At 52.4% G+C, this 27,512-nt stretch overlaps 2 protein-coding genes across 3 annotated transcripts in view; one reads left to right on the top strand and one right to left on the bottom strand.

Annotated features, from left to right (window-relative positions):
• Positions 1-27,512, bottom strand: part of LOC101950459 (complement C3-like) — a 214,266-nt gene that overhangs the window by 56,342 nt on the left and 130,412 nt on the right. The window lies entirely within an intron of this gene.
• LOC101953192 (complement C3) overlaps positions 1-27,512 on the top strand; it is a 219,455-nt gene that overhangs the window by 157,153 nt on the left and 34,790 nt on the right. For both annotated transcript variants that reach the window (XM_065576277.1, XM_065576276.1), the window contains 16 exons: positions 720-932; positions 1,890-2,084; positions 3,857-4,018; positions 5,116-5,245; positions 5,992-6,063; positions 6,907-7,107; positions 7,743-7,854; positions 16,422-16,507; positions 16,689-16,828; positions 17,534-17,746; positions 18,456-18,522; positions 19,020-19,106; positions 20,836-21,039; positions 22,657-22,732; positions 24,137-24,296; positions 27,017-27,112. In XM_065576277.1, the coding sequence (XP_065432349.1) occupies positions 720-932; positions 1,890-2,084; positions 3,857-4,018; positions 5,116-5,245; positions 5,992-6,063; positions 6,907-7,107; positions 7,743-7,854; positions 16,422-16,507; positions 16,689-16,828; positions 17,534-17,746; positions 18,456-18,522; positions 19,020-19,106; positions 20,836-21,039; positions 22,657-22,732; positions 24,137-24,296; positions 27,017-27,112 (2,214 nt within the window). The remainder of the gene's footprint in view (positions 1-719; positions 933-1,889; positions 2,085-3,856; positions 4,019-5,115; positions 5,246-5,991; positions 6,064-6,906; positions 7,108-7,742; positions 7,855-16,421; positions 16,508-16,688; positions 16,829-17,533; positions 17,747-18,455; positions 18,523-19,019; positions 19,107-20,835; positions 21,040-22,656; positions 22,733-24,136; positions 24,297-27,016; positions 27,113-27,512) is intronic.

Here is a 27,512-nt window from a genome sequence, read left to right as displayed (position 1 = left end):
ACACTGAGTCTGGGCTGAGTACTATTTGCACCCAGAGGGCAATGCCCTGTTGGTGGCGTTCACTCCCCTCTCATGCACTAAGCAGGAGGATAACTGAACTCTGTGCATTCCACTGCACCTGGGGTCAGTTTCATGTATGTCATTTGATCTTGGAGATGCTTCCATCACCATGTAACCAATGCTCCATCGTGGGGCCAGAAGCGATCCCAGAAAACATTGACATGGGTGTAAGCAGGTCCAGTTTAGTCCCCTTGCCACACTGAAGGTACCCACCATGCAGCAAAGGAGCCTGTAGACAGCGCATGGCTGCTTAGTGTGAAGACCCTGTGAGGTGACACCAGGCTCAAGCTACAAAGCCCGAGAGAACACTGGATCTATCTGTGTCCGGCCGCTTCAGGAGAGAGTCCCTCTTCATATTCATCTCACCCCTCCTGCAAGGGGCAAGGCAGTCTCCTCTGTTCAGGGACATGTTCTCTGACAGTCCAGAAATCTGGAGTCCCAGCAGGACTGTGCTGAAGTCATGGGCCAGTTAAAAGTGACATTTGGCGTTTCTCTGAGGTGTCATGCCCAGAATGGCTGTTAGCAGCAGAATCCACCAACAATGGCGTCTCAGGGAAGCTTCCTTTGCTATTGCTGATGGTGTGACCCAGCGTGAGGGGCTATAGACCCTAAGCTCACTCCCAGATTCAACTAAGATTTTATCTCCACCTCCCCTGCAGGTAAAAACTGCCCATCCCAAACTCCCACCAAACCACCAGGCCTCTAAGTCCATGGTGGCTGAAGCCTATCAGACCCAAGGAGGGTCTCAAAACTATCTCCATCTGACGGTGACATCTTCTGAGCTCAAACCTGGAGAAAAGGTACCTGTGAATTTCCACCTGAAGAGCAACAGTCCAGCTGTTCTGAAGGAGACCCAGTATTTCACCTACATAGTAAGTGCTGCGTCCCTGGGTACTGGGATCTCCTGGAACTTAGGCATCATCTGAGTTTCCACCTGTCCTTTAATAGTCCCACTGCATGTAAGGAGAACCTGTAGCACAGAATTCTTCCCATCAGGCAGTATATTGATTGTGTGTGTAGCAATGTGTGACAGGTCCCCCTTGGCTTCTGCCTCTGCTAGGTTCACAAAGTCACTCTGAGACCCTGGGTTTAGTAACCACTGGTGCACTTTATTCTCAAGCTTGTTCCCACCACTGTTTCACCACCTACAAGTAACCCTTTACTGTCTGGAGACAGAACCCAGGAGTCCTAACAACCATCTCTCTGCACTCCCTACTAAACCATACTGCAGATGGACCCAGGAGCCCAAGGTCTCAATTTCCTGTTCTAACACTAGACTTAACTCCTATTTTTTCAATGCGGGCTGGACAAATTGAAGCCCCTGGCCGGATCCGGCCCACGGGCCATAGTTTGGAGACCCCTGCACTAGAGCATATTTCCTCTTAGAGCTGGGGATGGAACCCAGGAGTCCCTGCTCTCAGTTCCCTGTTCTAAACACTAGACTTCAGTGCTACATTTTCAGCACAGAGTAGTAGTTCAACTCTGTTATTTTTAGAGCTGGCCAAATCAAATAGTAAAGTTGCCATATAATGCGAATATGAAGTATATTTGGTGAGTGGGGTGGGGGAAAAGAGGGGTGGTCTCTCTTGGTGAAACATAAACAATACTCAGATATGGGAATCAGATTTGATGAATATTAGCACCACCGCCTCTAGAATCTATTCCGGCAGCACATGGATATTAGCTTATTTTCCTCTCTCTGCTCAGATGTAAATGCTCATCTGAAAAGTTGCAAGTGACCGTCTCTTACTAGTAGAAAACAGGTGGATGGGAAGATTCATGGAACCCTTGTGGCCTTTAACAATCCATGTCTCATGTTTCCCTGTTAGATCCTGAATAAAGGGAAGATCATTGATGTAGGGAGACAGGCCAGGCAGTTGGGACAAAATCTGGTGACCATGTCCCTGCCCATCACTCCAGACCTCATCCCTTCATTCCGCATCGTGGCTTACTACCAAGTAGGAAATTCGGAGATTGTAGCAGACTCGGTCTGGCTGGACATCCAGGACACTTGCATGGGAACGGTAGGTTGATATTCAGGTTGGCCTTCTACATGTTAATTCCTATAAAGGTGTCATTATGGGGGAGTTTTTCCTAGCCTGAAAGTGCCGACTGACTCTCAAAATGGACTCTAAAAATGGCACCGTTGGGCTACACATTGACTGTCTCCCAGGAAATTCTGGATTAGATTTGATTGGTTTACACATACAAAGATGTTCCTCGGTCCCCACAAGCCAATGCTGTCAACCCACTCTGGGGTACGGGAGTCAAGCTGTGGTTCCTTCTAGCTCAAAAGGCTCTGTGGATTGTGGATTGAAGTGGATGGAGCTATACTGACTTGTGCCAGCTGAGTATCTGGCTTTGTATGTGCACCATAATTTTGCTGATGTTGTCAGGTTTCCCTCCCCACTCTGAACTCTGAGGTACAGATGTGGGGACCCACATTAAAGACCCCCCTAAGCCTATTTCTACCAGCTTTGGTTAAAACTTCCCCAAAGCACAAATCCTTTCCTTGTCCTTGGACAGTATTGCTGCCACCACCAAGTGATTTTGACAAAAATCCAGGAAAAGGGGCCACTTGGAGTCCCCGTTTCCCCGAAATATTCCCCCAAGCCCCTTCACCCCCTTTCCTGGGGAGGCTTGAGAATAATATACTAACCAATTGGTTACAAAGTGAGCACAGACCAAACCCCTGGGTTTTTAGGACACTGAAAATCAGTCAGGTTTTCAAGAGAAGAATTTTATTTATTTAAAAAGTAAAAGAATCACACCTGCAAAATCAGGATGGACGGTAACTTTACAGGGTAAATAAAAAGATTTGAAACACAGAGGATTCCCCTCTGACTCTGCTTCCCAGTTACAAAACAGGAATGAAATTACCTCTGAGCACAGGGAAAATTCACAAGCTAAAACAAAAGATAATCTAACGCATTTCCTTGCCTTTACTTACAATTTCTGTAATTTTAGATTTCAGGTATCTTTTCAGGAGATGGGTTACCTGCTTGGTCTCTCTCTCTCTGTCCAGAGAAGGAACAAGAAAGAGAGCACAAAAAAACCTCTCCCCTCCCCCCCAGATTTGAAAGTATCTTCTTTCCTTATTGGGCCTTTTGGTCAGGTGCCAACCAGGTTATTTGAGCTTCTTAACCCTTTACAGGCAAAGTGATTCTGTACCTCTGGCCAGGAGGAATTTGATGTTACTGCATACATAAAGGTTGTTACCCTTCCCTTTATATTTATGACAGATGTGGCAGTCAGAATTGATTCCAGCTCCCTCTCCCAGAGCTGGGCTGGCTCTTCAGGGCTAACAGGAGTAAGATGCTTATTTTTGGCCCATGAATTCAGGAGATGTAACTCCAGATGCCTATAGGGGACCTGACTGACAAAACTACAATGCTACAGTGCTGTAACTCCAGTTAATTGCTCCTAATTTACACCAGTGTGAGATCAGAATCAGGCCCACAGAGCAGAGCCATTACAGTTCAAACTTCTTTGTAGATTTCCCAGGGCTGCCTGAGGGACAAAGTCACCTTTCCATCATGGCTCGAACAAAGGGACTTCATGGACATTGGGTCCGATTCTGCTCTCAGTTTACACAGCATGAATATGGAGTAACAGCATTGAAGTCAGTGAAGCTACTCCAGATTTGCACAGCTGCCCCTGAGATCAGAACCAGGCTTTCAGATGCTCAAGGAACAAAAGGTCTTACCTCCTTTTCTCATATGTTTTGCAAAGGAGGGTTATTAGCTGCTCCCTCTGCTTCAAAACAAAACCTCTCCCTTCACTCTCTTTCATACAGCTAGTGGTGAATGGAGCTAATGATGAAGTCAGGGGAATCCATCAGCCGGGAACTCCAATGAAACTCAAGCTGGAAGGAGACCACAGAGCTTATGTCGGCCTTGTGGCCGTGGACAAAGGGGTCTACGTTCTGAACAAAAAACACAAAATTACACAATCTAAGGTGGGGCATGAAAGATGTTGGTTGTAACTTGTGATGTTTTATAGCGGGAAATGCAGCTCGGCTCTTACCCTTGCTCTATGCCCCAGGATGGCAAAAAGCGAAGTGAGCCATTTGTTTGCAGACCTGCCGCTTGGGGTGTGAGCTCCACTGTACTTTAACTGAGCTGGGCCAGGCCAGGTCAGTACTTGGCTGGGAGACACCCAGTGAAACCCAGGGTACTGCAGGGAGCTGTTCTGCACACACTAAAGGACACCCTGCCCTTTGGACAGTGTTCACTCAGATGGTGCTGGGCTGTAGGGAGCTGTGTGGGTGATGAAATAGGGGGCGCTCTTCCTTCAGAGGCAGTTCTCACCTCAGTGCCCATGGTGGTGCTGTACATCAGGGAGTGGGGGTGTGCTCAGGAGGGGGTGCTCTCCCTCCCCGGTCAGAGCTGAACCCAATGCGGCGCTAGGGGGCGCTGTGCTGCATTGAGTGGAGTGGGGGCTCAGCAGGGGGCACTGTCCCCTCCCAGTCAGTGCTGAACCCAATGTCCCAGTGCAACACTGGGGGGTGCTGTGCTGCAGGGAAAAGCGTTAGTGACTCAACAGAGGGTGGCTTTCTTCTGAGTCAGCGCTGGTCCCCGGGCCCTATCAAGGTTTCAGGGGACGCAATGCTACTGAAACTGCCATTTCTCAGCTGACATATCAAACAGAGGTTCTGGTCATTAAATGTCCTGTGACCCTTTCCACAAGGGTCAGGCCCCGGGTGTTCTGGCTGAATTCTAACTTGGGTATTTAATTTCTCTCTGCCTAACATCCTCCTCTGTCTGGGTTCAACTGGCTGCATAATTCTTTCTTTCTCCTCCTAAAATCGGTTGTGTTGATGGTGCAGAATGGCCTTTATTTACAGCTCAGATTTTGCTTTCATTTACACTGCTGCAAACACGGAGCTAGTCAAAGGAAGTCAGTGGAGTTACTGCAGATTGCACGGTTGTACCTGAAACCAGAATCTGGCTCAGAGCCTGTATAATGCTTTGGGATCATGCTGGATGGCACCGTATAAATGGGAGGTACCATTGTTAACAATAATCTCTCAACCATTGTGTTTTGACCACACAGATCTGGGACTCAGTGGAGAAGAGTGACATTGGCTGTACAGCTGGCAGTGGAAAGAACAATCTGGGGGTATTTGCGGATGCTGGACTGGCCCTGGAGACGAGTAATGGGATTTCCACAGTCCAGAGAACAGGTACTACTCTATAGAGCTGAACGGTTGCCATGAGCGATGGAGGAAGGGAGGAAAGAGTCGGCAAAGCAAGGCACAGTGACCTACGCCATGAGCCCAGGGTAGGGACATCAGCCTAGCAGGGCAAATCCCACTGGAACGGCCTAGGAATGGAAATGTGGGGGTTACAGTGGGGGATGAGAATAAGGTCCTGAATTCCTACTGGCCCCCCACCTATTAAAAGAGGGATTAATTTTAAGGATGGGATGGTTTCAAGGATGGGATTCAAAGACTTTCTCTTCTAGTCCACTGGGTTTCTCCCACTTCCAAAGTATGTTTCTTCCCCCTGGCCTGGAAGGGACGGGCAGGTGGCTGGTGCTTCTCTCTGACTCTCTCTGCCCCAGGCTGTAGGCTTTTGGGGGCAGTGCACTAGGAGGGAGGAAGCAATGAAGCCTCCTTCTCTCTCCTCTCTTTCTGGTTGCCCTGACTGGCTGAGCATCTGCCCAACAGCTCTTATGTGGCTCCCAGCTGGGACAGGAAGGAGCAATATGTTAAGTGCCAAAATGGCTTTTCTGGTTTTCTGATTTCCCCCTAAATCAACAGGGTTCCGCTCATTGAGGCCTAGATCATTCTCGGAAATTTGGGAACTGACTGGATGCAGTGTTCGAAAGTTACCCTGTTACATCCAGACAGAGAAATGGCAGCAAGTTGAGTGTAGGGCCTCACTCGGTGGGTGGGTTTTATTTTCTGTATCTCACTTCCTTCTGCAGATCCAGAGTGTCCCCAGCCAGCAAAACGCCGACGTCGCTCCGTTCAGCTCATTGAGTATAAGGCAAACAAAAGTAGGTACTAATCAGGGGGTTTGCTGTCCTTGGTCAAAGCAAGCATGAGAAGCAGGAATGTGATTCCCTCGTGTGACCAGTTTCACCCTGCTACAGCCTCCTGCCAGCTTCATTTTCTGTAACTGGAGATGGGGGAGTCTGGATAGACTTCCATATGAGGAGAGATTGGAACTATTCAGGTTATAGAGGTGATGCGATAGACGTATAGAAAATAATGAATGGTAAATTGCTCTTTGGGGCACGGAACGTCTCTCTGTTCTGTGTTGGTTCAGCCCCCAGCAGTGTGGGGTTCTGGGCCATGACTAGGGACCCAAAGTGCTACTACAACTCAAATAACAACAGGTACATTGTTAAATTACCCATATAAGCACAAGGAGACACTCAACCCACTGAATGGTTTCTAATTAAGAATTTATAAAAGGAACTATTTTCATACAGAATGCATAATTAACCCATAGTACTCACCACCACAGGATTGTATTGAGGCCAAGAGCCTAGCGGGATTCAAAATGGATGAGCCATTTACATGGAAAAGGAGGATGTTCACCATTCCATAGGATAGGATTTTTTAAGAAAAGCTATACATCCTCATGCTTCAGGGCATGAGCCAACCTCTGATTGGGGTCAGGAAGAAACTTCTCTGTGGGCAGGTCATTCCACTATGGGGTTTCTTACACCTTTCTCTGAAGCTACTAGTGCTAGTAACTGGATACTGGATTAGACAGAGCAGAGTGCCGGTTCCTATGTTCCTTCTTTGGCCATGTCTAGTAGTAAATTAATGAGAGAGAGAGTGAGGATTTGAAGAAGCGTGGTAGGAATGACCTTCTGGCTTGTACATTTCAGCGGCAGATTACCAGGACCAGAAGCTGAAGAAATGCTGTGAAGACGGGATGCACGAGAACCCTATGGGGCACAGCTGCGAGAAGCGGGTTGGGTACATCCTGGATACGGATGAATGCAAGAAAACCTTCCTCGACTGCTGCAATTATATCAAGACCATACAGGACAAGCTGCAACGGGAGCTCCACCTACAACTTGAAAGAAGCAAGTACCAGGGTTTCAATATCTCTCAGAGGAGCAAGACTGGGGGAATTGTTAGAGAAATAAGACCACGCCACATGAACCAACCCTGCTCATGTTCACAGATCCCCCCGGGGGGAGATGGGCATGAATGCAGTGGCATCAATCCTGTTAGTGTTGCACCATGTTGATATGGGGACCCAGATGAGTCAGGGTAATAACCTCTTCACAGGGCACCGCTGAGGTTTATCCTTTGTTTTAAAGCACAGTCCTCTACCACTTGAGCTAAAGGGGTAACTCCCCTAGCTAGGAATAGTAGTAGGCTCTTACCCTTTGCAGAATATCCACTAGAGGGCGCACATGTAGCACTGAGCCAATGGCTTATACCAGTGTTATAGGAGCCCGGAAAAGGCTAGCTCATGGGGGAACAGCAAGGCAGGCATGGAGAGGAGAAGAAGCCTGTGGCTTCCCCTCCAGCCATTCAACCACACTCCAATTCATGCTCTTCTGGGATGGCAGCATCAAAACCTGGCAATGTCGATGAAATCACGGATGCTTTCAGGTCAGTAGAGCAGGCCAACCCCCAAATCCTTTCAGGTTTGCCCCCATCCCAGTCAATGTCACAGCAGAGCCAGACGGTCTGTAATTTGACTTCCCAGGTGACTTGGATGAAGATTTCATGTCCGACGAAGATATCACCTCAAGGAGCGAGTTTCCAGAGAGTTGGCTGTGGCAAGTGGAGCAGCTGACTGAGGAACCAAATGAACTGGGGTAAGAGCCTGTGGCCGTGTCGCTCCCACTCATCAAAGGGCCACATTCAGACGTGGTACGATGTAGCTCCCACTGAAGTCAGTGTCTCTCCACAGCAAGATCCCCCGTGGAGCCGGCTGGAGTATTTGTCATGAATTAGGGCCAGCATTCAGCAGCTGGTCACGCCTACTTTTTAAAGCCAGAATGGGCTGTTAGATCATCTAGTCTCACCTCCTGTGTAACAGAGACCAGAGAATTTCATTCAGTTACTCCAGTTTTGAGCCCATATTTAGGTACCTAAAAGAACTGACCCAACTTCCAGAGGTGCTGAGCAGCCAGCGGTATCCCCTGGCTTCAGCCCTAATGAAAAACCAGGCTGCTGATTTAGGTGCTAGAATAGGATGTAGGTGTCTGGCTGTTTAGCGTTGGCCTTTTATCCTGTTCGGGAACCATTCCTCATTTGTGTTTGTTGTTCAGGGTGTGTTATTGGGTTGTTGAGTCATGTGATATTGATGGTGCTTTCTAATTGGATGTGTGATAAATGAAGGGGGGTAGCTCCCTTTTATGGACACCCAGCCAGCCAGTTAGCTATAAACTCCCTCTTAGTAGCTGTTCTCTACTTGCTTTACCTGTAAAGGGTTAAAAAGTCCATAGATAAAAGGAAGGGAGTGGGCACCTGACCAAAAGAGCCAATGGGAAGGCTAAAACTTTTTAAAATTGGGAAAAAAATTCCCCTTTGTCAGTCTGTGTTGTTCTCCCAGAGCGCAGAGACAGGGCTGGAATTATGCTCTAAGAGTTTGAGCCAGGTATGAAAAATCATCAAATCATACCTAGAAACCACTCATTTGGAACCTGTGACAGGGTAGTAGCTCACCGCTGTGACGCCTCCTCCTGGTCGTCTTGGGGAATTGGCTCGCACCAGTAGGGCGCCCCTTCGGGTGGCGTCTAGCCTGTCGTTTCACCTGCGTTGGGGGCGCGGACTTGCGTCGCCCTCCAGGTACGGAGTCCTCTTTCGGAGCACTGTCCTCCGACAGTGCCCCTTTGTCCACTCACACCCCCTTCCGGGGGGGGGGTGTGTTAAACAACAGTCCCACACCCTCAAGTCCGATCCTCACAGTCCAGGACCTGGTGTGATTCTGACCGGCCGCTCCCTGCGGTCTGTGACTGTGCGCGGGGTAGCACAGCAAACAAAGGGGAAAAAAAGGGGGGGGGAACTCAGGCCCGCCCACTACTCTGAGTCCCGGTCCAGAGGCCCTCGAGTGACAGTCTCACTGTCTTCCTTCTCCTTACTCCTCTGACTATCCCTCTGGACCACTTCCCCAACAGCCCTTCGCTACGCTAGGCCTCCTCCTCCCAGGCCTGCCGCCTAGCAGGCTATGGAGTAGGGCCTTCTCCCACTCTCAGGCTGGCCTGCACTGCGCTGTCCGAGGTGCTAGCCTCCCAGCTCTGGAGACAGACCTTCCCCTCTGAAGGCCTGGGACAGACTGACTACTCCTGCTCTGGGCAGCCTTTTATATGGCTAAGCCGGGCTCTGATTGGCTGGCTCCAATCCGCCTTCTTATTGGCTCCCAGTAAGCCCTCTCCTGATTGGCCGCGTGTCTACGCAGGCGTTTAAGCCTGCCGCAGCCCAGTCTCTCTGGGTGTGGGGTAATCGCCCCACCACACACCCTCCCCCTTAAGAACCCTCCCGGGGGGGGGGGTATCCTAACCGGCCTAATAGCCTAGAGCTCGGAAAGCGACCTTTGTCCCGCAGTGGCTAGGCTTACCGGCTCAAAGTCTAGGAACGTAGCCCTTGTCACTGGGCCCTATGGCCTACTGGCCCCAAAGTCCCGGAAATTAGTCTTTGCCAACGGGCAACCCGGCTTATCCACCGTCTCAGCGGGGGGGGTCCCACCGAAACACGCTGAGGCTTACCGGGTCCGACGTACCAGTCCGTCTCTTCCCTTAAGCTGCCTCCTATCGGTTCCGCTGCCAGAGTGTCCCACGGGTCTCCTGATTCTCCACGGGTCTCGTGGTCCCCCGCCTCGGCTGGTCCCTCCCACAGTGAGGCTCCCTCTCGACCTGGAGAAATCGCAGTCCTCGGCGGTTCCAGGAGTGTGGGCTGGTCCTCCACCGGGGCTTCCCGCAAGGGTTCTCCTCCCACGGCCGTCTGTCTAGGCTGGGGTATGCTCCCTCCTCTCGCACTCTCTGTGCATTTGGGACACACCCCGTACAAGCGTGACGGATCCTCTGCCGTCAGGGCTAACTGTTTAGGGCCTCGGCAGTTGGAGGGGAGCTTGACTGCCCCCTCGCAGACCACCCCCTGCGCTAAGGATCCCCCTCCTTGATCCGATTCTTCGCCCTCCTCCCCTAGCCTGGAGAAGAAATCGGCGTTAGTATGAGCCTTACCCGGTCGGTGGAGCACCTGGAAGTCGTAAGGCTGGAGGGCGAGGTACCACCGCATAATTCTAGCGTTCGTGTCCTTCATGCTGTGGATCCATCGCAAAGGGGCGTGATCTGTGATTAACTTAAAACTATTCCCTAGCAGATAGTAACGGAGGGCGTCGATAGCCCACCGCACCGCCAGGGCCTCTTTCTCTATCGTTGAGAAGTGTCTTTCTCGGGGGAACAGCTTCCGACTTAAATACAGTACCGGGTGTTCCTCCCCGTCTACTTCCTGGGAGAGTACTGCGCCTAGGCCGACTTCCGAAGCGTCTGTTTGTAGTATAAACTCTTTCGTGAAGTCGGGATGTCGTAGTACTGGTTCTTGAGTGAGCCGTTCCTTGAGTGTGTTAAAGGCTCGCTCGCATTGCGTAGTCCACTGTACCTGTCGAGGTTGGGAGTTCTTCGTTAGGTCTGACAAGGGGGCAGCTATAGATGCGAAGTCTGGTACAAAACGACGATAGTACCCAGCTAATCCCAAAAACTGACGCACTTGTTTCTTCGTCGTGGGGGTGGGTACATCTCTGAGGGCTTGTACCTTGCTAATCAGGGGTGTTAGTTTCCCCCCTCCTACCGTGTATCCCAGGTAGGTCACTTCTTCTTGGCCAAAGTGACATTTCGCCGGGTTAGCTGTTAGGCCGGCCGCTCTGAGGGCTTGTAGCACTGCTGCCAGGTGGTGTAAATGGCTCTCCCAGTCAAGGCTATAAACCACGATATCATCTATGTACGCCGCCGCGTATTGGTCGTGGGGCTGGAGGACCTTGTTCATCAGGCGCTGAAACGTGGCTGCTGCTCTGTGCAAGCCGAACGGCATGGTTACGAACTGGAAGAGGCCGAAAGGCGTAGGGAAGGCCGTCTTCGCTCGGGAGTTTGGCGTCAGTGGGATCTGCCAATATCCTTTAGTCAAATCTAAAGTTGACAGGTACTTGGCTCCTCCGAGGCGCTCTAACAGTTCATCCACTCTCAGCATTGGATAGGCATCAAAACGAGAGATAGCGTTGACCTTTCTGAAGTCGATGCAAAACCGGGTCGCCCCATCTGGTTTCGGTACTAAGACGATAGGGCTTCGCCACTCGCTCGTCGATTCTTCTACCACTCCCATCTCCAACATCGTCTCCACCTCCCGCCGGACGGTGTCCCACATTTTCTTGGGTAACGGTCGATGGTTGTCCGTCACTCTCTTCCCGGGGTCTGTGGCAATATGATGACTCATTAGGGTCGTCCGGCCCGGGCGGGCCGATAACACATCTGAAAACTTCTCCACCATCTGTTGCAGTTGTCCTCTCTGTCTGGGGTCGAGGCCTGACCCCACCACAGCTGGTCCGGGGTCGGGAAGATCTCCTGCTAGGGGTCCAAGTTCCGACTCTGGGGTGGACGGGCCGATGAACATGGCTTCCCGGGTCTTCCAGGCCTTTAGGAGATTAATATGGTAAATACGGGTCTCTTTGCGTCGACCAGGTAGTCTGACCTCGTAATCGACTGGTCCCACTCGTCGGATCACTTCGTATAGACCCTGCCATTTGGCCAGGAGCTTCGACTCGGAAGAGGGCAGCAAAAGCAGCACCCTATCGCCTGGGGCGAACTTCCTCCCTCTAGCCCCTCGATTATAGAGGCGCTCCTGACCTGCCTGGGCCCGTTCCAGGTTTTCACGGGCGAAGGCCCCTAACGTTTGGAGTCGCTCCCGGAGTTGTAACACATATTGTGTGGTCCCAAGGACCCGTGTTTCCTGTGCTTCCCATTCCTCTTTCAGGAGGTCCAGTATTCCTCTGGGCTGCCTGCCGTATAGGAGCTCGAAGGGCGAGAACCCCGTCGAGGCCTGTGGTACCTCTCTTATTGCAAACAGCAGGGCCGGCAACAAGGTGTCCCAATGTGAGGGGTCCTCCTCCACAAACTTCCGCAACATGGCTTTTAGCGTACCATTGAACCGCTCTACCAAGCCATCGGTCTGCGGGTGGTACACCGATGTCCGGAGGGTCCGGATATGGAGAAGGCGACATAGCTCGGCTATTAACTTGGAGGACACATTGGTGCCCTGGTCCGTCAATATTTCACCGGGTATCCCAACCCGGGCGAAAATCTTTACCAGTTCACCCGCAATGGTCGGTGCCGTCGCTGTCTTTAGGGGAACGGCTTCGGGATAGCATGTGGCGTAGTCCCCGACTACTAGTATAAAGCGGTTCCCTATCTTGCTTCGCTCAAGGGGGCCGACGAGGTCCATCTCGATCCGTTCAAAGGGTACCCCCACGACTGGCATGGGTACCAGGGGTGCAGGAGCTACCCCTTTCGGTCCGGCTCGCTGGCATTCTGGGCACGAGGCGCAAAAGTCTGCCACTTCCCGGTGGATGCCTGGCCAGAAAAACCGGCAGGCCACCCTCTGTAGGGTCTTCTCGCGTCCCAGGTGTCCAGCCCAAGGGTTCGCGTGGGCTAAGTGGAGGAGGCCGGCTCGCAGTCTCCGGGGGACCAACAGCTGACGGAACGTCTCCCGGGTCTGGGGTTCCTGCGCTATTCGGTACAGGCGATCCTGCCATACCTCAAAGCGGGGGCCCTGCGGAATCCGTTGCGTCCCGTCCCCCTCAATGGCAGGGTTGGTAGCTTGTTCCCAGGCTCGGCTTAGGGTTGGGTCTTCCCGTTGCTCCCGTAAGAAGTCCCCGTCACGCTCTAACTCTGCCTGGGCGTCCTCCACCAAACGGGGTCTGTCTCCTGGACAATTCGCAGGGGTCTCCGCCGTCGAGGAGGGCCCCTCGCCGGGGTCATCCCTTAGCCTGCTCCCAAGCAGCCCTGTCCCCGGTGCTATAGTCCTGTCTGGTCGGGGCTTGGGTGGCTGGTATCTCAGGAGGACCTCTCCGAAGCCGGGCCAATCTCGTCCCAACACCACCGGGTAGGCCAGCCTAGGGGCCACTCCTACCCGGAGACCCTCCTCTCGGCAGCCTACTCCCATCTTGACCCAGGCTGTGGGATACTGGCGGATGTCTCCATGCACACACTGCAGGTAGATCGGGGGCCCCGAAAGAGTGAGATTCGGGACCAGCCCCTCTCGTATGAGGGTCTGACTACACCCCGAATCTACGAGGGCATTGGTGGGGTTCCCTTCAACCTGGACCGGGGCTATCAACTTTCTTACCCCGTTCTTCCGTGCCCGTTGTCCGGCCATCCAGGCCTGCCCATAGCTGCAGTCCATAAAAGGGCAATCTCGCCGGAAATGTCCCTCTTGACCGCAGCCCCAGCACCTCTCTCGGGTTTCAGCCGGGCTTGGGCCTCCTCCGGGGGGGCCTGTTCGCTCCGGGGGCTGTCGCTCCCTCCGAGTCGCCATCGGTAATAACTTGGGTCGGGGTTCAGGGTTGGGGGGTATCTGGTGCCGATGGCTGTTGCCTGCCAGTGGTCCAGAGGCTCCCGCCCCACGGGAGTTCCCCTTCTCTGCGCCGCCCTTGCGACCAAGGCTCTCGGCTGCTCGGGGTGGCGCCTCTGCCCCCTTGGCCGATAAGTAGTCCTCCATTAAGGCCACTGCTGCGGAGAGGGTGGCCGGTCGGTGCCGTCGCACCCAGGCCCTCCCTCCCGGGGGTAGGATCTGGGTGAACTGCTCTAAGGCCACGAGCTCCGCCACCTGGGGTCCCGTCAGGCCCTCTGGGTTCAACCACCTCCAGCAGTGGTCCCGGATGCTTTGGGCTACGGCGCGGGGTCGGGCCCCCGAAGGATATTGTTCCTTACGGAGACGTTGTCGGTAGGTCTCTGGGCTAATGCCGGTGTGGTCTAGGATGGCCGCCTTGACTCGGGCGTACTCGAGCGCTTCCCGGGGGTCGAGGCTCCGATATGCGGCCTGAGCCTGCCCCGTCAAATAAGGGGCTAGTAACGTGGCCCAATGTTCTGAGGGCCACCGGGCAGCAGTCGCCACCCGTTCAAATGTCACCAGATAGGCCTCTGGGTCATCCTCGGGCCCCATCTTGGTGAGACGTATCGGTAGTGCCCCTGGGGTATCCCCCAGTCCGGTTCCCATGGGGGTGGCAGGGGTGCCTCCTGCCGGCCGTAATAGTGCGGCCATCTGTTGCACCAAATGTTCCTGTTGCACCCGCTGCTGGGTGGCCAACTCTTGGAGGAGCTGCTGCTGATTCTCTTGGTGCTGAGTCATCAGCAGCTGCTGCTGAGTGGTCATTTGCTGCAGCGTTTGCACCTGCTGCTGGTGCTGCTGGGCCGACTGCTCCTGCTGCTTCTCTAGCAGCCATTTTAATAGCTTCTCAGCTTCCATGTTGGGGTTCAGCGGGTTATTCCCGATTCAACCCCCACACTCTGGACCCCTTTGGTGGGTCCTGGTCTGCACCCACAATCCGGGTCGACCGTCTGTCAGCGCACGGCATTGCTCTGGGCAATAGTCCGCAGTCTTGGCGCTGGCCCCTCGTATCAGGGGCGGACCGCTATACCCGCATTCTCCACCACGTGTGACAGGGTAGTAGCTCACCGCTGTGACGCCTCCTCCTGGTCGTCTTGGGGAATTGGCTCGCACCAGTAGGGTGCCCCTTCGGGTGGCGTCTAGCCTGTCGTTCCACCTGCGTTGGGGGCGTGGACTTGCGTCGCCCTCCAGGTACGGAGTCCTCTTTCGGAGCACTGTCCTCCGACAGTGCCCCTTTGTCCACTCACACCCCCTTCCGGGGGGGGGGGTGTTAAACAACAGTCCCACACCCTCAAGTCCGATCCTCACAGTCCAGGACCTGGTGTGATTCTGACCGGCCGCTCCCTGCGGTCTGTGACTGTGCGCGGGGTAGCACAGCAAACAAAGGGGAAAAAGGGGGGGGGGGACTCAGGCCCGCCCACTACACTGAGTCCCGGTCCAGAGGCCCTCGAGTGACAGTCTCACTGTCTTCCTTCTCCTTACTCCTCTGACTATCCCTCTGGACCACTTCCCCAACAGCCCTTCGCTACGCTAGGCCTCCTCCTCCCAGGCCTGCCGCCTAGCAGGCTATGGAGTAGGGCCTTCTCCCACTCTCAGGCTGGCCTGCACTGCGCTGTCCGAGCTGCTGGCCTCCCAGCTCTGGAGACAGACCTTCCCCTCTGAAGGCCTGGGACAGACTGACTGCTCCTGCTCTGGGCAGCCTTTTATATGGCTAAGCCGGGCTCTGATTGGCTGGCTCCAATCTGCCTTCTTATTGGCTCCCAGTAAGCCCTCTCCTGATTGGCCGCGCGTCTACGCAGGCGCTTAAGCCTGCCGCAGCCCAGTCTCTCTGGGTGTGGGGTAATTGCCCCACCACAGAACCCCAGATATGTAAGTAGATCAGGAAATGTCTAGGAAGACGCGAATAGGTTTATCTCTTTTATTTCTTTATGGCTTGTGGACTCCTCTGTGCTAACCCCAGGTGCTTTTGTTTTGTTTGTAACCTTTAAACTGGACCTCAGGAAAGCTATTCTTGCTTCTTAATTTTTGTATTTGCTCTTTTTAAATCTAGCAATAGCCTGAGTTTTAGATGTATTTTTTTCTTTTTTTTAATAAAGTTTTCCTTTTTTAATGATTGGAGTTTTGTGTCTTAAGCGCTTTGTGCACGTGTTGTTTAATTAGCTGGTGGCAAAAGCTGATTTCCTTTGTTTTCTTTCTCAGCTCTCCCCTAAAGGGGGCGGGGTGAAAGGGCTTGAGGGTACCCCATAGGAAGGAATTCCCAAGTGCACCTTCCTGGGTTCTCAAAGGGGTTTTTGCACTTGGGTGGTGGCAGCATCTACCCATCCAAAGTCAGATAAAAGCTGCAACCTTGGAAGTTTAATACAAGCCTGGAGTGGCCAGTATTAATTTCTAGAATCCTTGCTGGCACCCACCTTCTGCACTCGAAGTGCCAGAGTGGGGAATCAGCCTTGACAGGATGGCTGAACCATTGTAAATGAGGCACTGGGCCAGGCCCCTCTCCACTGGAATGGAATATAATTCCCCTCCTTGGAATTAGACCTGGACACTAGAATTAATATCCCTACCCTTGAGACCTTTAAAACAGGTCATGTCCTGTGGCTGGTGCAAAACTTGGACCGCTGAGTTCCTCTCCAGAGACGACTCTGTATTTCAGTGGGTGGGTGAAGAAGGCTTTATCATGGAGCTCAGTCCTAAGCTAGGAGGATCTACACCCTTAGCTGGGGAATGTCCATGAGTCCTAGCTCCTTCCTTCTGTAAAAGACTCTGTCTTTCTCTTTCCATATAGAATTTCTTCCAAGACGATGTCTATTTCCCTGAAGGATTCCATCACCACCTGGGAAGTCCTGGCTGTGAGCCTTTCAGAGACCAAAGGTGAGGAACACCACAAGCTCTCCAGAGAACAGGCAGAAAAGCCAATGGGGAAAAGACCCCAGGCCACAATGGGCCTTGGAAATGTCACAGTTAAATGGAACAATCGAGGAGACAGTAGACACATTTTAGGACTAAAGTATAAGCCCCCCCGTCTCTGACCCTGGGTCTTTCCCTATTGCAGGGATCTGTGTGGCTGACCCCTATGAGATAAAAGTAATGAAAGATTTTTTCATCGACCTCCGGCTGCCCTACTCTGTAGTGAGGAATGAGCAGGTGGAAATCCGGGCTATTCTCTACAACTATGGGGACCAAACAATTAAGGTAAGCTCACCGCCTCATCGGGCTCTGCAATGGACCTGAGGTGTCAATGCTTTGACAGACAGCGAAACCAAAACAAAATGGTGGAAGGCTTGTTCTTCTAGGGTCTGATCCCTTTGGGGCTGGACACCCTTGTCTCCCATTGACCTTGTTGGGTGCTCAGCACCTTGCAGGATCAGGGCTATGGAATCCATCCAGTTAAGAACATAAGAACGGCCATACTGGGTCAGACCAATAGACCATCTAGCCCAGTATCCTGTGTTCTGACAGCGACCAGTGCCAGGTGCTTCAGAGGGAATGAACAGAACAGGTAATCATCAAGTGATCCATCCCCTGTTGCCTATTCCCAGCTTCTGGCAAGATTGCATGATATAGAGAAAGATAAAAAAATACCGTTCTGTCTGCCATTCTTCTCTGGTTGGGCCTCAAATCTGTGAGTAGGTACCAGGTTCTGGGCTTTCTGCTGACTCACACCGGTAGCCAGACCAGGTGGATCTCATTACTTCCACTCAGGAACACCACAGGCTGAGGGCCTCTCTGAGGCAGGACAGGAGGTGAGGATATAGTCATGTGCTTTGTAAGTACAGTCCTGTCTGTTATTTATTAAGATTAAAGGCAAACTCCAGTCAGTGGGTACATTTTGGATCAATGCCCTACAGTCTCATGGTGTGCAGACTGCCCTCTCATGAATCTCTGTTCTCTTCTCAGGTCCGGCTGGAGCTGCTGCATAACCCAGTTTTCTGCAGCGCATCCACTTCCAAGGCTAAATACCGGCAGACCGTTGACATCAACGCCAAGTCCTCCTGGGCCGTGCCATTAGTGATTGTCCCCTTGCAGCTGGGATCTCACGACATTGAGGTCAAGGCAGCGGTGTGGGGAAGTCTTGCGTCTGATGGCGTGAAGAAGAAACTGAAGGTTGTGGTAGGTATCAGGTGACAGGAGCGTGATGTCTGCTGAAGGGCAAGAGGCTGGAGGCTAGATTGGCTGGCTTCTGGAATCGGTGCTGTATCTTAACCTGTAAAATTAACAACCTGCATCTCCATCCTCGTCTCACTTCCTCCCCTCCCCTGTGGCAACTACAGCAGGGCTGGGGCTGGCCTGGTTATCTTACACTCAGTCCTCTGAGCCATTGTATAAGAGACCTAGGTTCAGTTCCTCAGGCCCAGGGTCTTGCTTCTTGGATCAGTGGGTGCTGGAATTAATGTAGACTCAGTGCACCCAGGGAGAACCTTATATCACTCGGCAGAGAGAACTGAGCAAAGGAGCAGCATTGGTGGGTTGTGATGGGCATCCCATTGGCCTGCTCTAGGAGATCACTGCAATGCTGGGTGAGAGAAAGATCCTCCACTGAAGATGAGGGAGTAGAAAAATCCTTCAGGGAGATCACAGAGCAACAATGGAATGAATTGAATGGATCCAAAACAAAAGGGGACGCTGTCTGAAGTTGAGGTCAGATTCGAGACTCATTGGGGTGGAACCTGATCTCAGTTTCACTTGAGCGCTGACTTCCAGTGGAGTCACTCCTGATTCACGTTGATCACAAGATCAGCAAGTCGATCATCCTTTCCTACTGCTCTTCATTGTCTCTGAATGCTACTGTGCTTACTATGCTCTTGTCATTCCTTTCTAGCCGGAAGGGATGAGGATGAGCAAAACAATTATGTCTGTCGTATTGGATCCATCTACGAAAGGAGCAGGTGAGTAGCCGCACTGCTTTGCGTTTACATGGCACCTCTCATCCTGAAGGTCTCAAAGAATTCCACAATCTATATCTAAGTGAGGGCATCTCTGTTTTTGGAGCCCTTGTATCTAACCCAAACCCTTAATCGAATCTGCAGCAAAGTTCCCTGAAAAATTCTACCCTGGCATCTGATCGTGCGTGAGAGATTTCAGAGGGATTGGTTTAGTGTTGGCTGAGATGGAGGTCAAAATCAGGCTCATCACGGAAGACTAGAATCAGCACTATGCAGAGCAATTCTGCTGCCACTGAAATGCAGCCACCTCTGCCTGCCCCGTATTCATAGCTTCCTGATTCCCATCTCAGCTGCCCCCTCCCTCCCTTTGCCCTAGCACGTCAGTGGATAGTGCAGGGCTCTATGAGCATTGTAGAGTATTATTCAAGAACCAGCAGCAAAGCTCACCCGGCTGGACGGATGGCATTTCACTGTCTCTTCTCCTCGTCCTTCCTTTTCAGGGGGAGTCCAGGAAGTGAAGGTGAAAGCGGCAGATATAGATGACAGGGTTCCAGACACAGAATCGGAGACCAAAGTCAGCATCCAAGGCAAGGGCCTCTGATGTGAAAGTGTTTTATGCTTTAGAAACAGAGTGAAGGGAGCAATGAATTCTTCTCTGGTAGCCACACTCGCAGGAGGTGAACCGATTACCCACCTGGTTCTGTTACAACTGTCTACGTGCACTATCGAGCATTAATGGCCAAGATACAGCAAAGTCATTGTCGGCGTGTGGCTAAACAAGGTGCTCACAGGAGAGACAGGTGCACAGAAATAAGGAGCACCCAGGGGGCAGCCTATGTCGTTGGACAGGATGGCCTAGTGCAGGGGTCTCAAACACACAGCCTGCGGCCCACGTTGTTATTTGCTGCGGCCCACCAAGCTCCCTGTGACCGCCTCCCCCTCCCCCCCGCCCCAACCAAGTTATTTCCTGTGGCTGTAGGGTGACCAGACGTCCCGATAAAATCGGGACCGTCCCGATATTTAGGCATTTGTCCCGCGTCCCGATTGATCTTCGGTCGGGACGCTGCACTCCGCTTTTTTTTTTTTTTTTTCTCTGCCGGGCTGCCGGCAGCACTCAGCTGTTCTCGGCTTTTTTTTTTCTTCTCCTCTGACTGCCGGCAGCACTCAGCTGTTTTCTGTTGGTTTCTCTCCCCCCCCCCCCCCCTCCTAAAAACCAGAGGCTGAAGGTATGCATACCTAAGGAAGGGTGCATAATCTCCTTTGACTGCCCGCAGCCCTGGGCTGTTCTCAGCTCCCGCCCCCGACTGCCAGCAGCACTGGGTCACAGTAGGGAATTGGGAGAGGGAGCTGTTTGTGTCCTTACACCGGCAGCACTCGGTTTTTTGGTTTTTTTTTGCTCCGCCAGTGACCCCCCCCCCCCCCCTGTGTCCCGATATTTTCTTCCTGTCATCTGGTCACCCTATGTGGCTGCCAAATTCCCCTCCCCCAGCGTGCCGCATCCCTGCTCCTCTACCTACCTCCAGCCACTTCCCACCACCAAACAGCTGTTTGGCGGCGCTTAGCGCTTTCCAGGAGGGAGGGGGGAGGAGCGGGGAGCTGCGCACTCAGGGAGGAGGCGGAGAAGAGGTGGGGCAGGGGCGGGGATTTGGGGAAGGGGTTGGAATGGGGGTGGGGAAGGGGTGGGAAGAAGCGGGGCAGGGGTGGGGCCTAATGGAAGGGATGGAGTGGGGGCAGGGCCAGGGGCAGCGGGGGGGTGGTTGTCAGTGATGCGGCCCTCAGGCCAATGTGCTAGTCCTTATGTGGTGCTCGTGGTCATTTGAGTTTGAGACCCCTGCTCTAGTGGTTTGGGCCCCAGCTTAGTATTTGGGATGCCTGAGTTCAAGACGTTGCTCTGCCACAGACGTCCCTGAGGACTTTGGGCAGCTCCCTTAGCCTGTCTGTGTTTCAGCTCCCCATCTGTAAAATGTGGATAATAGTCCTTCCTTTGCCACCTTTTAGCTCAACCAGTAAGGGCCGGTGCTTTCAGAGTGGGCATGTCCAGGTTCTATCCCCACCGCTGGCAGGGCTGGAGGAAAGTAGCCTAGGAGGGCTTGGTGAGAAATGCTCAGAGCATTGCGGGGACCTTGTCAGCACACAGGGCCTGGATCAATTGTTTCTGGTTAGGATCCAACCTTCATGGGGTTTGGGTGTGCTCAGCACCATGCCGGACTGAGCTCTCAATCCGTCACTGCCCGCAGAGAGGTCTGTCTGTCTCTCCGTCCCCACCAGCGCCTGCTCTCCGTGTTCGAATTCACGCCGTGTTATTTCCTTGGCCAGGAAACCCCGTGACAATCATTGTCGAAAACTCCATCGACGGGGCCAACCTGAAGCACCTCATTGTGACACCGTATGGCTGTGGGGAACAGAATATGATCAGAATGACCTCCCCGGTCATCGCCACCATCTACCTGGACAGCACCGAGCAGTGGGAAAGGATTGGGGTGGAACGCAGAGCGGAAGCCATCAAGTTGATCATGAAAGGTAAGTACTTCTCATGCCAGACAGCAAATCCCTCTTCAGGCTCGCGTTAGGGACACAGGAACTGCTGCACAGGACTGGCCCCGAGGTCCATCTAGCCCAGTAGCCTGTCTCGGAGAGTGGCCGGTACCAAATGCTTCAGAAACCTCATGTTAAGCACATTGGGTGATAGAGAGTCCAGGGATCAGGGAGGTAGCCTGGCACTCAGGGGACACCAGTTCAGTTCCCTGCTCTGCCACACACTCTTGGTGTGATGTTGGGCAAGTCATTTAATCTCTCTGTGACTCCATTTCCCCCTCTGCAAACGGAGAGAGTCGCTGTGCCCTACTGCACAGGGGGGTTGTGAGGGTAGATAGTAGGAGCTCCATAAGCTCCCACCGGCACCTGGATCGTGGCCCTGCCTCCACTCTGCCCTTCCCCACAAAGCCCCACCCCCGCTCTGACTCTCCCTCTGTGGGCCCACCCACACTCCACCCCAAGAGGCCTCTTTCCCCCGGAGTCCTTGCCCTTGCCCTTGTTCCCCCTCTTCCCATCCCCATTCTGCTGCTCACTCCTCTCCGCCCTCTCCTCCCCCTGTCACTCACCCATAAGGCAGGAAAAAAGTGGGAGGGGCCATGTCCCCTTGGCTCCCCCTGTTCCGGCGCCCTTGGTAGATACATTGAAGATTGTGAGGCACCCTGGTACTATGGTAATGGGGGCCAGATAAGTCCCTAAAATAGAGAGAGAATCTGCCTCCCATATTTGGTCTCCTACTCCCTTTAGAGGTTGGTTTAAGACCTGAAGCATGAGGTTTAATATCCCTCCCACAATGTACGTTGGTATTAGTCATGATAACTCTGAATAGACCTTCCTATGCAGACAAAGGCCCAACCCCGTTTTCAGTCCTGCTGGGCTTTTGGGCTCCTGTTCATTGCTGGTCTATGGCTGTTGTGTGGGGGATGGGATGGTTGTGGGGTGGAGGCCATTCACCCACAGTTCAAATCCATGTCAGTTTGACACTTGGTAGCGAGGAAGGAGAGAGAATCTCATGACGATTGAGAGAACTTGGTAGGTTTCAGCCTAGCTCCTGAAGGAACAGGTGTCCCTGTCACTACACCACAGGCCCTCTTGTGGGCCGCCTACATTAGGCGCAGTGTCTGAACTACAAACATCCCATCCCTTAACTTTTTACAATATGGAGAAACTGAGGCAGACAGTGACTTGCACAACAGCACATTACACAGTGAGTGACACAACTGACAAGTGAACCTTGCTCCAAACACTAACCCACCCTCCCCTCCCAGAGCCTGGCATAGAACCCAGGCATCCCACCTCCCAGGTCCCCATACACTGTAATCACTTGGCCCCACTTCCACCCCGAAGGGAGGATTCATGCTGGTGAGGAACGGGGCAGTGCCCATGCCAATCGGCTTCCCCACCACACAGCTTTCTGCCTTTGCTTCCCTTGAGTTGCTGTGCTGTGTCCCTCCTGAGAGATGCCTGCAGAAAAAGGGAGAGCCACACAACTCAGACAGCCGCGGCAGGGGTCACAGCTCTGACTTCATTTGCCTTACGCATGTAAAGTCCTCATTAGACACTCGCCAGACATCGCACAGCTCCTTCTTACTCTCCCTGTTTCAGGTTACACGCAGCAGATGGTTTACAAAAAACCCGACTTCTCATACGCCGCTTTCAAAGACCGGCCAGCAAGCACTTGGTGAGGACAGTGGGTTTTCTAATGCACCCTCTTGATCAGCGTTAGCCTGACCCTACACATGCAATATGTGAGCCAGAGCAAGTCAGTCTCCAGCCCAGAACCAGAGGGCAAAGGTCAACACACACAATGGGAAAAAAGTACCCAATCCAACTCCCACAGATGGCAATGGAAAGACGCCCAAAGATGAGACAGGCACCCGGTGGGATTTACAAAAGCACCTAAGCAGAGTAGGGGCTTAATTCCCTTTGAAACTCAATGGGAGTTCGGTGCCTAACTCACTTAGGCACTTTGGTAAATCTTGCAGGGTGCCTATTTGCATCTTTGGGCGCCTAAATACCTTGTAAATGTGGCTCGAGTGATTTCAGTGACAGTTCAGTGTGGGCGAGCGGATGGCTTGAGGGATTGGGAATGAATAAGGTGAAGATTTAGTCATGGGTATTTTTAATAAAAGTCATGGACAGGCCACGGCCAATAAACAAAAATTCACGGCCTATGACCTGTCCATGACTTTTACTAAAAATACCCCATCAGGGTGTCACACCCCTGACTAATTCTTAACTGTTCGTAGGGCACTGCTGCTCTGGGGTCCCTGGGGAGCCGTTGCTCTTGGGGTCCCTGGGGCACCGTTGCACTGCGGGATTCCCAGGGGCTGATAGCTGGCTCCTGCTCCAGCGGCAGGGTCTGACTGCATCCGGCCGCCCACTGTTCCAAGGCCCCTGGGGACTGCTCTCGGATGGCCTCCGGGGTTACTCCCAGAGCCGCTGCTGCTCAGACTGCTCCCAGGGAGGCCCTTGGGACTGCTGCTGCTCAGGGGGTCCCCGGGGACGCGCCCGGGACTGATGTTCGGGCGGTCCCTGAGGCCAGTCACACCAGCCTCTGCAGCTGGGGAAGTCACGGAAAGTCACGGAATCCATGACTTCCATGACCTCTGTGACAGACTCGCAGCCTTAGTAATGAACTCCAGGTCCTTTCACTTTTAGGTGGCTAGTTTGTCGCTGGCTCAGACTAACCTTTACCATCTTGACAGCTGTTCACTGGCTTGTGTGAAGTTGAGTTTGATGACTCTCCAGTCCAGTTCCCAGTGGCCAGCTGTCCACAGCGGGCCCCCAACCCCACCATCCTGGTCATACCACTGCAGGCGGCGAGAGCTCGGCACATTTCAAGTAGAGCCAGCCGTAATACGGAGCAGTGTCTGGATGCGCTTTCCCAGACAAGCGGTGACATTTTCCCTAGCTCCTGCTCACTCAGGTTTCAGGTTACCATAAACTGACCCACATGAACCTCACTCCATTTACTGCTGTGAATCGTCTCAACTCATACCTGAGTGCAGATGGTCCAGCTTTCACACTGAAGGCAATTCCGGGAAGAGAGGAGTGACCGTGATGTGATTGATTCTGCCCTTAGGTTGACGGCGTACGTGGTGAAGGTCTTTGCCATGGCTAAGAAACTGGTGCCTATTGAAAACCAAGTTATCTGCAGGGCGGTGAAATGGCTGATCCTGGAAAAGCAAAAGCCGAACGGAGTCTTCCAAGAACATGCCCCTGTATACCACGGAGAGATGGTTGTATGTGTTTCCTTTGACTTTTACACACCAATCACTACCCACCTCAATCATCACAGCAACTTGTTGGTTCATAATTGAAAGGGACGTCTTACTGGGCTACATCCCAAAGTCTGTGCTCACGCAGACTGATCTCCTCTCTCTCTCTCCCATCAGTGGAACAACCCAGTGCAATTACCTGGGCAGCAGTGAATGGAGATTCAGGCCCAATGAGCCAGATTGTATCTATTTAGTCCTTAGTGGACTTCATGGAGTCTTTGGCAGTTCTCACTTGTTGGGGGTAAACATTCTGCTGGGGGTAGATCATTTTTGGTTTTGTTGTTGTTCGGGGTTTAGGAGTGGAAGGGGGGGTCATTGTTGGAGCTAGGGGTGTCAGGGTTGGGATTTATGGGTGCCAGGATTTAGGGCATGTCAGTGTTAGGGTTTATTAGGTAAAAGGGGGTGTCAGTGTTGGGCTCTTGGGGGTATCAGTCTCAGGATTTAAGGGGTCTCAGTGTTAGGGTTTAGGGTAGAAGGGGTTGTCAGTGTTGAGGTTTGGGGGTTTCAGTGTCAGGGTTTACAGTGTAGAGTGGGCTGTCAATGTCAGGATTTAGGGGGCATCAGTGTCAGGTTTTAGCATGTACCCAGACGTGTACCCAGAAGCCTCCTGCTACAAGACAAGCCCAAGAAAGAAACCAACAGAACTCCACTGGCCATCACCTACAGTCCTCAGCTTAAACCTCTCCAACCCATCATCAGTGATCTACAACCCATCCTGGACAACGATCCCTCGCTTTCACAGACCTTGGGAGGCAGGCCAGTCCTCGCCCACAGACAACCTGCCAACCTTTAGCATATTCTCACCTGCAACCACACACCGCACCATAACAACTCTAACTCAGGAACCAATCAATGCAACAAACGTCAATGCCAACTCTGTCCACGTATCTACACCAACAACACCATCACAGGACCTAACCAGATCAGCTACAACACCGGTTCATTCACCTGCACGTCCACCAATGTTATATATGCCATCATGTGCCAGCAATGCCCCTCTGCTATGTACGTTGGCCAAACTGGACAGTCACTACGTAAAGGGATAAATGGACACAAGTCTGATATCAGGAATGGCAATATACAAAAACCGGTAGGAGAACACTTCAACCTCCCTAGCCACACAATAGCAGATGTAAAGGTAGCCATCTTACAGCAAAAAAACTTCAGGACCAGACTCCAAAGAGAAATTGCTGAGCTCCAGTTCATTTGCAAATTTGACACCATCAGATCAGGATTAAACAAAGACTGTGAATGGCTATCCAACTACAGAAGCAGTTTCTCCTCCCTTGGTGTTCACACCTCAACTGCTAGAAGAGGGCCTCACCCTCCTTGATTGAACTAACCTCGTTATCTCCAGACTGATTCTTGCCTGCATATTTATACCTGCCTCTGGAAATTTCCATTACATGCATCCGACGAAGTGGGCATTCACCCACAAAAGCTCATGTTCCTATACATCTGTTAGTCTTAAAGGTGACACAGGACCCTCTGTTGCTTTTTACAGATCCAGACTAACACGGCTACCCCTCTGAGGTTTTAGGGGTGTCAGTGGTGGGGTTTAAGGGTCTCAGTGTTAGGGTTTAGGGGCTGAAGGGGTGTCAGGGTTTAGCAGAGGTGCTGGAACTAGGGGTGCATGGGGTGCTGCAACAACCCCTGGCTTGAAGTGGTTTCCATTATATACAGGGTTACAGTTTGGTTCAATGGCTCTCAGCACCCCCACTATAAACATTGTTCCAGCACCCCTGGGGTTTAGGGCTGTCAGTATCGAGGTTTAAGGGGACTCTGTGTTAGGGGTCTCAGTGTTAGAGTTTAAGGCAGAAGGGGGTGTCCATGTCTGGGTTTAGGGGGTGTCCGTGTGTGGGTGTATTAGCAGGGCTGCCCGGTGGGGGGGGGCAAGTGGGGCAATTTGCCCCAGGACCCGGGCCCCACAGGGGCCCCCACGAGAATATAGTATTCTATAGTATTGTAACATTTTTTTATGGAAGGGGCCCCCGAAATTGCTTTGCCCCAGGCCCCCTGAATCCTCTGGGCGGCCCCGTTTATTAGATAGAAGGGGGTGGGGTTAGTGCTGTGAGTGTTGTTCTCGTGGTGGAAAGACGTCTCCAAAGGGGATAGTTTTGCAGCATTTACTAAAGACACTTAGGCTCTGGCCTGGCCTGATCTCCCCTGGGCATTGGTTCCCCAGCCAGGTCCCCTTGACTGAGAATGCCTTGTCCTCACCGCTCATGAACTTCGTCCCGGGCTTAGTGATTTGCATTGCCCCAGAGGAGTGCTGCTGCCTTGGTGGTTCACAGGCCAAAGTTTAGTCTTTGATGTCACTGGGGTTGATCCATTAACGCACGGGAAGCTGCCTGAGAGCTAGTGGTGGGACCTGAGCACCAGCCTGGTGAGCTAAATTCTCTCACGCTGGTTTAATACGAAGCATCTCTATTGACTTGGTTGGAGTTCTTCCACACTGACAAAGGAGTAACTGAGATCAGAACGTGGCCCATTGCACGACAGGTGTTCGTTAGAAAAAAGGAGGTTCAGCGATAGGTCTGACCATGACTGAGAGTCCATTCTTGGGTAGCTTTCTAGAAAGCATGTGTTCTAATTTCCTATGCTGAGGGCCTGGGATTAATTCTTTCTTTTCATGGTACTCGGGGGACTTTCTTATCCCAAATCTGTCCTTCGCTTCCCTTTAGGGAGGGTACAAGGGTGCAGAGCCTGATGTCTCTTTAACGGCTTTCGTGCTGATTGCATTGGAAGAGGTCAAGGACATCTGCAAGGATCAAGTCAACGTGAGTATCTCTGCACCGTATGTGCACTTCTATGTTCATACCCAGGTTTTCCCATCTTTCCATCCCCTATAAACCACACCCCGTGGCATGTGGAATTTGCTGGGGAAGGAGTTAGTGGCGTTGCCAGATAGTCTTCTCTTCCTCGCACACCCATTGAGGGGCTCAGGTCTCAAATGCCATTGGGACGCAGCCTTCGGAGTCCTCCAACGATCTGGCAAGAGTCTGCCAGGAAAATGAGAGAAGCTGGGCTTGGATATTTATCATATAAAAAAACCAAGCAGAGAAAAATGATTTAAAATAACGTAGAGACCATCTTCATACATTGGAAAGAAGCAATGAGTCCTTATTTGGGTTTGGCTTCATCTTGCTATGGTTTAACAGCCTCCCCATCTACAAAAGG

This window comes from Chrysemys picta, chromosome 22 (assembly GCF_011386835.1).
Source record: "Chrysemys picta bellii isolate R12L10 chromosome 22, ASM1138683v2, whole genome shotgun sequence".
In the NCBI taxonomy this organism is placed as follows: domain Eukaryota; kingdom Metazoa; phylum Chordata; order Testudines; family Emydidae; genus Chrysemys; species Chrysemys picta.
The sequence above is the reverse complement of the archived record's forward strand: the minus strand, read 5'-3'. Positions and strand labels throughout refer to the sequence as shown.